General features: G+C 31.3%; 2 protein-coding genes across 2 annotated transcripts in view; one reads left to right on the top strand and one right to left on the bottom strand.

Annotated features, from left to right (window-relative positions):
- LOC111371172 overlaps nucleotides 1-10,351 on the top strand; it is an 89,194-nt gene that overhangs the window by 9,698 nt on the left and 69,145 nt on the right. The window lies entirely within an intron of this gene.
- Nucleotides 4,605-6,053, bottom strand: LOC111371743 (dof zinc finger protein DOF4.6-like). Its single transcript, XM_022993883.1, has 2 exons — nucleotides 5,955-6,053; nucleotides 4,605-5,538 (listed from the first exon to the last, which is right to left on the bottom strand). The coding sequence occupies exons 1-2, from the start codon at nucleotides 5,976-5,978 to the stop codon at nucleotides 4,753-4,755; spliced, it is 810 nt and encodes a 269-aa protein (XP_022849651.1). The 5' UTR covers nucleotides 5,979-6,053; the 3' UTR covers nucleotides 4,605-4,752.

The raw sequence follows: 10,351 nt of genomic DNA, 5'->3' as shown, positions 1-10,351 counted from the left end.
AAAAAAAAAAAAAAAAAAACCTTGAGGCTATAAATGCAAAAGCTACCAAAAGTTGGTGACGAGCCTGCAGATTGAGCAACGAAAAATCGTACACTTCTCACAGTAGAATGGCATAAGCACGGAAATAATTTCCAATTGCTTGCATGAAAATCAAATTTCAAATACTTTGATTAACGTAAATCTAATTTCATTTTATCCACTCATTAATAAGAGGAAATTTTCGAGAAAAAATTGGAATAAAACCTAATTGGAAAAAAATATATTTGAAAATGGCAAATTAGTACGTATGTGCAGCGCCGACTAGTGATGGCAAAAAAACCCGTCCCTTCTCGCTCCGACAGGCCCCGCCCCGAATGGGGCAAAAAACCCCACTTCGAATGGATCGGAAATGCAATACGAAATGGTTTACATACCCAGGCATATGGGCGATCTATATTCTAATATTGTTCTTCTTATGGCCGGTAGTACTCTCTGTTTTCGGTTGCCCTCTCGGCATTCCAACTCTCCCATTCAGTTGTACGTTTTTTTCAAATTTTTGTTCATTGACTATCATTGGTACTTATATTTGTTTGTGTGTAGCAATGCCATAAATTTGTCATCGATGATGTGGAGATGTATTTTTGTTGATGTTTACAAATATTGTTTACGTTTTGTATCAAGAAGGTTGAATCCGGTGAGCACGTGGATAAAAGTACCAGTTGAATATGAAAATTCTTAGAGAATGGAAAATTAATTATTATTACTAATTGTTTTGTATGTAGCCTTTTTTCCATGTTGAATATGTATAGTGCGCGGTATTGATGTTCGCTCAACTAAAATGTAGATCATATATGACTTAATTGTGGAGTGTAGTTTTTTTCCCCATTGATGTATTTGGTGGAATTATGTTATGGCAGAAGATCACGTGGATAAGTTGATTGACGAATGGATGTGAACTTCTTGAATATCGCAATTCTTTCATAGCTATTTGCTTCATAGAAAATGGCAAGCAGCTCACTCCCAATAGGAAATTTTTGATTGTCATTCCTGTGGTGTTGTAAGTATTCTGTCGATCCCCTATTTCAAAATGTATATATCTGGATTGAATCAATTTACGGGTGCCTTGCTATGGATAATTCATAGAATAGAGTCTAATGGTTTCATGACTTGCATCAAAAACATCTTTTCACTGACCGAACTTAAGAATATAATATGTCCAACATCGAGCATTGAGATTCTGTAAGCCTATGGAGCAATATCCAAGGCTCATCAGATATTTATTGCATGCCTTTTTTGGCTAGTAATGTAACTGATCGAGTTGGTGAATGCATAGATTTATCTGCAATTCATAGTGTGTGCATGAACTTTTACTTGCACAAGCGTGACTTGTAATAATTTAACTCTAGTTTGCGTATCCAAATATTATTGATTTTCATTGCGTGTAATTCCATTTATTTTTTCCCTAACCATAGACCAACATCAGATTAGTCGACCTTATCCCAATTATTTTAATATTCAAGCATCAAACATGATTTAAACATAGTCACATATTCTTGAAAAATTTTAGTAAATTTGATTCTTATTTTGGTTTCCAAACATTGCACTTGATTTTAAAATTGTGTATTGTGAGGCTAATTTTTGTTACTACTTTGAAGTTTCTGGGTATTAATTATTCATTAAATAATGTGTACGTATTGTGCATGGTTGCTTTGAACATATACGAATGGGGATTGAGCGGTTTGAGCTTGACTACAATTTGGCTCGGTTAGAGCTCATTTTTGATTGAATGCGTAGTACTCTAATCAAATATGAACTTAAATTTTAATTTTCAATTTGTTAAGAAATCATGACAAAATTCTTCACTCCACTTTGTCCTGTTTAACCTTTGGGCCAATTCAAATCCTTACCCACACTAACTCTATTTCTTCTGTCCCTAGTGCCACAAGCGCACAACCATCACCTCTTGTGGAGAAGCTTGATACATGACAAATGAATAAATGAATGGAACAAATCTACATCATTGTCAATTTCATAGTTGGACCTTTGCTAATATAGCCTCAGTTTTTGAGGACTTTAATGTGAAGGATACAATAAATGGTGAAAATGCACACAAGGTTGGTACTTTATTATATGTAAAGAATTTCAGTGTTCTGATGTGTTGAATTTCCAACTCGTTAATCAATTTAAGCTGCATATTGACCATCCTCTTCTGCCCATTGGTTAAGATTGTTGTATGCAGCAATTTGCCTTGCATTTTCATTCATTTCTGTTTGTCTCAGTCAACAATTAGATTCTCAGGGGCATTGCTTAAATCACTATGTCTCTACCCATAAAATTATGCAGTTGCTTAAGCTTTCTTTATCATTCCTTTATAATTTTCTTTGGCAAGCAGGTTGATAGAATGTCCTTTTCTGATTTAACTAAAGAAATATATATTGTTTGTTACGCTTCTGGTGGTTTTTGACATATCACTTTCAGCGAAATTTCTTTGACTGGAATTTATTTATGTTTATTTTATCGTTTCTTATTGCAGATGCCTAATAGTCTTACACTACTGACTATCAACACGCTATTCTCTTCTTCAACGCACTAGCAGTTTTCATTCTGGTTGTTGCCAAGTTTGCACATATGCACAAAGTTCGTATATTTGGAATCAATGCCAACCAATGAGTACACATCCATTATATAAACCCATTACCGGTTACTCTCTACTATGATACGTTGATTGTCTTTTTGTTTCTGGTATCATTTTACACTCATTATCATGGTTATATTCCCGGCAAGTATGTTGATTCTTCCGAGTTCTAGGCTATGTGAGACAGTGAAGACCATGGTGTGGTGGGCAATACACATTATCTTGGTAGACTTTTCGGATGAAGTTCCTATAAAAGCTTGGGAGAAGTCTTCATTAGAGCACGTGGATGAACCTTCGCGTCTTGGAAACTACAGGGGTGCAACTATCTTAGTTTTTAACATTTAAAAATAAAAAAGAAAAGCTCGTTTTTATATAGGGTTGTCATGAATTATGATTTCTTGAGAAGTGCCCAATGCACGCACATTACTTTTGTTTTTTTTTTCCCCCTCAATGAATGAGACTAACGTAAGGTATATGCTTGGTATACGGTATTTGTTCTTTTTCCTTTGATGGATAAATTCCAAATTCTTCAGAGTAGAGAGAATGGTGGATGACAAATTCAGTACTGATTAGTTGTAAAGAATTCACTGCATATGGAGAGTTGTAGCATTGTCGTGTAATATTTACTATTTAGTGGTCGCTAAGTTGCAAAACCACTTTCTACATCTACCATAGAGGTATGAATTAACATGCTTTATGCTCACCAAGCACATTGTCAAATCTTGACCTAGTTCAACATGCTCAAGTCTGTGCCCCACATTCATTTTATTTAACAATTAAAGTATCAAAATTAAGATGTTTGTGCAGGGAAAATGTACACCCTGCTTTACAGATTAATAGGTGGCGGCTTTTTAATGACTGGATTAACTGTGTAAATTTTGTCAAGTGGTGTGATATTTTACCAAGTGTAAATTTTGTAAATCAAGTGGTAAAGATGGGTGTACATTTAGCAAAATTTTTGCAGCCCTTGCCCTAGATTGTGCACACCATGTTAAAGTGCATACTCGATACATTGTACACACACGAAGGAAAGAATAATTGAAAAAACCACTAAATTCAACACCAAAATAGGCCTCCATGAGATTTTATGATCTTGGATATACAGTTGTGGTATATTACACTAAATAATATAATAAATGAGATTTTATTTTTCTTTCATTTTTAAACATAAATAATCCTATAATGAAACATGGAATGCATATACAAATCTTGAGGTCTAGATCTGCATGGAATGCGTAGGGGATTATTCCTCCACGGGGGACTGTAATATAATAATCAAATAGAGTGCTTGTGAAATTGAAAGGGAAAAGGTGACATGGCATGGAGAAAGTAATCATCACCTTATTGGGAAAAAAAGCTAGAGGTCCATGTTAAAAGTAACAAATGTGGTTGAATTGGTCTTCAACTGTTTAGACTCAGAAGTTTGACATGTAAAATTATTTCTTCTCAAGCAGTTGGAAGTGGAACATTTTCGTATGAAATTGATATATGTAAATATAATATTTTTTATCGATCGATTCTTGATCAACTAATAAGCATACAGTATAAGTAGGGATGACAATGGGGCCGAGCCGAGCCGAGCTGGCTCGACCCTTTAACCCATGAGCATGGCTCGAGCTCGTGGCTCGTGAAAAAATAGCCAAGCTCGAGCTCGGCTCATTGCTCGGGGGCGAGCTCGTGGGCCAAGCCGAGCCCGTGAGCTAGTGATTTTTTTGGTAAATTTGCATACTTTAGACCTTTTGTCAAAATAGCTTGTGGGCCGTGTGCCCACCCACGAGCCGCTCGTGGGCTCGGCTCGTGTGATTGAGCCCCTGCTCGGTTCGGGCTTGTCATTTGACGAGCTCAAGCCGCCCACAAGCTGGATTTGACGAGCCATTCGACCCGTTTGACATCCCTAAATATAAGTAACCTCAAGACAATTTAACAAGTTATGTAATTTGTACTAGCTCATCTCCCTCCAAAAATCCGGGCCTAAATAAAGCAAAATGTGTTGAAATTAAGAAACCCATGTACCTATAGGTTAGTTTTTTATTATATTCAAACAAGTCACTGCACTCCACAATGAAACACTAAGATAAAATCATAAAAAGAATTAAAATGAAAATAAAATACAATTACTGGATTATTTTGTACCATCTTTACCATGATCCTTCTGGAACTCCACCTATTACTCCATTCCAATATTTTGTTGAATCTCCATTTTGGTCTCTATTTTGCTCAACATCATCAGTAGTCTTACTCTTCAAATCTTCAAATGGAAAAAGAAGTTTCCCACTTGTTTCTTCCCCACCCTGGAAACTTCCATAATTACTTCCAAGTGCATCCATAGAGAAATTCAAAGAAGGTCTGCATTCAGGGAGAGGAAATCCTGGTGGGTAAACTGTGGTTGGATCAGTAATTGACATAGGCAAGAAGGAATTCAAGCCTCCTGATGAAATTCCTGTCAAGAGCTCCAAAGCTGAAAGGTTCGACAAAGTCAAGGAAGATGAAGAAGGGATACTATTATCTCTATCGACAATGTTTGCACAAGTTTCGAAACCATGAGGAGGGATTGAAAATCCCAAGTTGAGATCTCCTTGGGGTTCCTCGGTTTTATGGTTTTGTGACTGCGAGATTGTCAAATCAGAAAATCTAGCAGGATCTCCATCAGAAATCTTTTTCGATGATGATCTTTTGTTCTTTCTTGGACTTCCTCCAACTGGAATGTTTCTGAGAGATCCACCTTCAGTCCAGTATCTTCTGCATGTCTTGCAAAAATACCTTGGTTGAGAGAGGCTGTAATTATTGTAATAACAGAATTTCGTGTTCGTTGATTTGCATCTTGGACAATTCAAGGCTTGATCTTTCTGTGGCCTCTTCCTTTCTAATGAAGGTTTAGAGCATGTATTTGTCACTATCTCCTCCATTGGTTTCACCAGTATATCCTAAAAGTTCAAGAAAAACTAACAAATAAAAAGCCTCAAATTTGATATGCAATATTACATATATAAGAATAGACTTTATTGTCTAGAAGTGTTGAATCTACCTTACTGGACTGTATATGTATAATTATTCAATCTTCAAGATCAAATTAACAAAAATAAGCACCAAGAACTGAAGAAGATACAGACATGAAAGAAACAAACAAATAAAGTCGGTTGCTTTACACTTTTTAAGTATCATCAACAGTAAATTAAACAGCAAATTATGACAGATTTGATCTTTTTTCACTCCTTTAAAACATAAGCAAAAGAGAAAGTAAACTACAACATGGTTTGAAAAGATGCAAAAACAATACAACTTTAAAAAAAAAAAAAATGGATTACATTAATCTTTTTAAAAAGGTGGTTGATCTCTATACCTGAGGCCATTGAGCAGTATCCATGCTGATGAAGGAGATGAAGAAGGTACTTTCACAAGTTCAAAATGGGTAATTGCTTTCTTTGATCAAGTGGCTTATATATATAAAAGAAAGACAATGAATGGTTGACCTGGTACATGGCTGTTCTATTTATGTAATTATGTTCTATATAGGTACATCGGTATAAAGTTTCTTGTACATTCCATGAATGACAACTTGAATGACATTGTGTACAAATTGAAAAATACTTTGTCGGGAAAGTGTGTTGAATTAAAAAACTATCCATTCATATATCGACACGTGACACAATATCAACAATGATGTCAAACAAAATGTACAAGTAGCATGATTGGTTACATAGGGTGTAAATCTGGTGTTATTTTGAGGTGGCTTGTGCTGCATCACACTAGACTCGGTATGGCTTTTCATCATATTTTGACGTCCCTACAATAAGTTCTTGAGGTCGCGAGAGATCTAGAAAGAAATTAGTACGTCCAAATTCCTTTTAACTGATCTAATTTCTTCCCATAGGAAAAAGATCAGAATCCATAAGTTGTTGAACTATGTGAACAAATTTTTTAGAATTGAATTTATGAGTATCCGATTCCCACTCATGACATGGATAGGCTAGAGAGAAATTTATTTATTTATTTTGGTTTGAATGCAAGAATATTATTTATTATTATTCTGACCAGAAGAATCTATGTCTTTGTGCAGAATAATAGTATATTATTGGAAATAATGGGTGGTTGTGCTTGCATTATATTAATGAGACATGAGTATCTTTTCTTACAAGAGAAGTAGGTAGAATTGAGAAGTTAAGAATATCCCGATTTGTCAATTATAAGTACATATTACTGTATAAAAGGCAGTATTTAAATGTAAAAGTAAATAAACACTTTCAAGTAGCAGTTTATAGTTAAACCTTGTTAAATAACTGGTGTACTTTGTAAATTCTCATATTTAAGTATAATTACCCCTAGCATATTCTTTGATTTAGTTGGCCTATTATGACTCTAGTAATGAGGGAAAAAAAAAAAAGGAGAGGCCACGTTAGGCATCTTTCCCAAACATGTTATAATTAAATATAGCGTGCATCATAACCTAATATATAATCATGTCTACTCAGTTTCCCTCTTGCCCAATTCAAAAACTTCATACATCATTACTACCCTACCTCAAAATTAAATAAAACTCTAAAAAAAAAAAAATATATAAAAAAAAAAACTAAAAAAAAAAAAATATATATATATATATATATATAGAGAGAGAGAGAGAGAGAGAGAGAGCGAGAGAGAGAGAGAGAGTATCGGAACACTCTTGAACTTTATGAAAATATCAAAGGCGCGTCTTTACCTTTAAAAAATTAAATTAATATCTCATATTTCTAGTTTTGAGTATTGAATACTCTTTTTGACTACTTTTGAGGTTGATTTACCTAATCCTTGCAATGAAGAAGATGAATTATTCTACAATTAGTTGTATTAATTTCCTCAAATCAAACTACAAAAATATAACTTGATATGTTTATACAGTCAACATAATAAATTTTAATCATATAAATTTACTTATTTTATTTATAAGTAGTCTTTATATATATATATGTTTATGCGTTGAGAAGCTCCAAAAGCCATGCTAATTAGGTCTGAGATCAATAGAGAGAGAGAGAGAGAGAGAGAGAGAGAGAGAGAGAGAGAGAGAGTTAGTTTACTAAACAACAACATGGCACATCATTCCGTTAATGCATAAATTATATCACATTACTATAGCGTTCTATTATATAGCATAGCTAGTCATCATTAAAAATAAATTTTGAAGGTATATAATATTTTATTGAATTAACATATGTTATTTCTTTTAGCTAAAATTTACTTGAATTTTGAAGTATATATTTATATTTAACATCTTGTTTCTGTTTATAAATTTCTATTTAGGAATTTTTATTGATAAGTTTGCATTTATTTGTTAATATTTAAATTATGTATTACATAAACCAAGGAGGTTTATGACATAAACAGAGACGCCTCCTCCTTTTTCAAAAATTTCAGTGAGATTTATTTTTTATAACAGATCTCCATCATCAGCTAAAAATAAACATATATTTTCATTTTATCCCTCTATATTATTTTCTTTTCAGATTTCTTAAATATACTTTTTGTTCTTTTCATTTAGAGGAATTAATTTAGTTAAAAAAAATTGGCATTTTGAACGTTGTTATAAATTTTATAATATTATTAAATATAATTTTTACTTTCAAATATGATTGAGATATAATTAAAAAAATCAACATAAATAAATCCTTTATAATAATTTAATAAAGCTACTTGAAAATGTTTACCATTATAAATATTTTAACAAATTCTATAAAATTATTAATAAGGTATTTTTCAAAAATGGTTGAAAATTTATAACAAAGCAACATAAATATATGTTTTAGAATAATTTAATAAAGCTGTTTGAAAATTCATTTAATGTTTTATATTTCTTGGTTTAGTAAAATTCTCTAATATTTGTATTTCTTATGCACTTAACATTTATAAAATTTAGAGGAAGTTTTTTTAGAAAATTAAAATAATATTATCATAATATTAAAAATGCATAAAAGCTTGCATCAAAGGTTTAAAGGTTTTATTATTTTTAGTTCATCTTTTTAGTAAATATATATTTTCATCTGAATTATAATTTTTTTAGAAAACATATTAGAGCAATTTTAGTTTGTTTATATTTTAAATGATAAATCAATATTCACAAAAACATGATTAAAATTAAATAAATATATTCTAAATTTAAATTGAGAAAAATATATTAGATCGTTGCATCACTTTACATAATTATTTTCTACTTTAATTTTTTTACACAAAATTGTATATTTTTAATAATTATATTTATCTTTTCTTCTCTCCTAAAAGCTTCCTCCCATTATTGATTGTTTTTTATTTTTATTCATTGAACAAAAATTATTAATTAGAAAACAAGAATTCTTTTCTTTTCTTTTCTTTTACAAAGAAAGAGTCAAATGAAGTATTTTTATATTTTCTAATATTCTATTAACTTACTAAAATTATTTTTTATTGATTTCACGTTAAAGTTTATGATAAGAAGATAGTAAATTTTATAAATCTCACACAAGAAAATTTATCTTTTAAAGAAAGAAAAATTAATGAAAATCAATAATTAGAAAATAGTATGTAAACGTTGCACAAGGTAAAACATAATGTGATTTATTATGTCAATTGAGGCATATTTGTATGCTTAATTATCTATAATGGCATATATGTAAAATTTATAGTAAATGGTGTTTTTTTGTGACCACTATATATAGTATGTAAAATGTAAATTTATAAAACACGCTATGTAAAGTGCAATTACAACCTACAATACAGATAAAAACTTCTATTTAACATTTTTATAGGTACATGTGATAGGATCATATACTAAATTCGCAACATCTAAAATTGCGACATCTCAACATCCAAGGTGGTAAGAGAGAGAAATAGTATGCAATGCTGAAGTGTAACAATTTGAATGACTTGGGATTCGAGATGTCGTTATTTGAATGAACAATCCTACCACATGTATATAGAATCGTCTTGCCGAAACTTATCCCTTATATACATGGTGTATTTTGTGAATTTTCCTTTTAAAATTAATTATAGAGATTCAAATTAATATAACTTTAATGATCTTATCCTTTACTTGCGACATGTTTGCAGTACGCGTATAGTGTAGACAAAATGTAACAAGTTATTTTTCTAAATTAGTTTAAAACCAGGTATATTGCAATAATGACCAAACAAATAACAAGCTAAGTAAATTTCACCTACAATCTCATAACATAACTCAACTTTAACCGTAGCTTGTCTAATGTAGTTTGTAGAGCCATTAATACTTGGTACTAGTTTAGATGTTACCTTGACAATGGATTCTACTGATTTATTGTTCAATGAAATTCAAATACAACACAATTTCTATTGTCATGTAATTGACTATCATCAAGATGAGTGCTGTATATGTATAGGGCTATATATATATATAACATTATTTTTTTGAGCAAATAATTTTTTTTTATGTAATAAAAGCTAAAAAAATTAATTTATCGAAACATGTCATAAAATGAGAAGAATTTACTTAAAAATTAAATTTAAAACTCCGTTTGGCTGCCATTAATTTTCATTCCATTACATTTCATTTTTTTCTCTCCTATTTTTAATCTTACAATCTTCCATAAAATAATATTACATAAATTGAAAAATTTTCTTTATTTTTCAACCACTTATTTTTTTGGAAAAAACATCATTTCACTCATTTTCATTACCAATAATGAGGGCTAGGGTGTAGTTGTTATCAAAATTGGCCAAACATGATCCTAGCCTACAGCCTATCTGGGAGTATTTTTT

The sequence above is a fragment of the Olea europaea genome, chromosome 22 (assembly GCF_002742605.1).
Source record: "Olea europaea var. sylvestris chromosome 22, O_europaea_v1, whole genome shotgun sequence".
NCBI classification, from domain to species: Eukaryota; Viridiplantae; Streptophyta; class Magnoliopsida; order Lamiales; family Oleaceae; genus Olea; species Olea europaea.
This window is presented reverse-complemented; position numbering and strand designations above follow the sequence as displayed.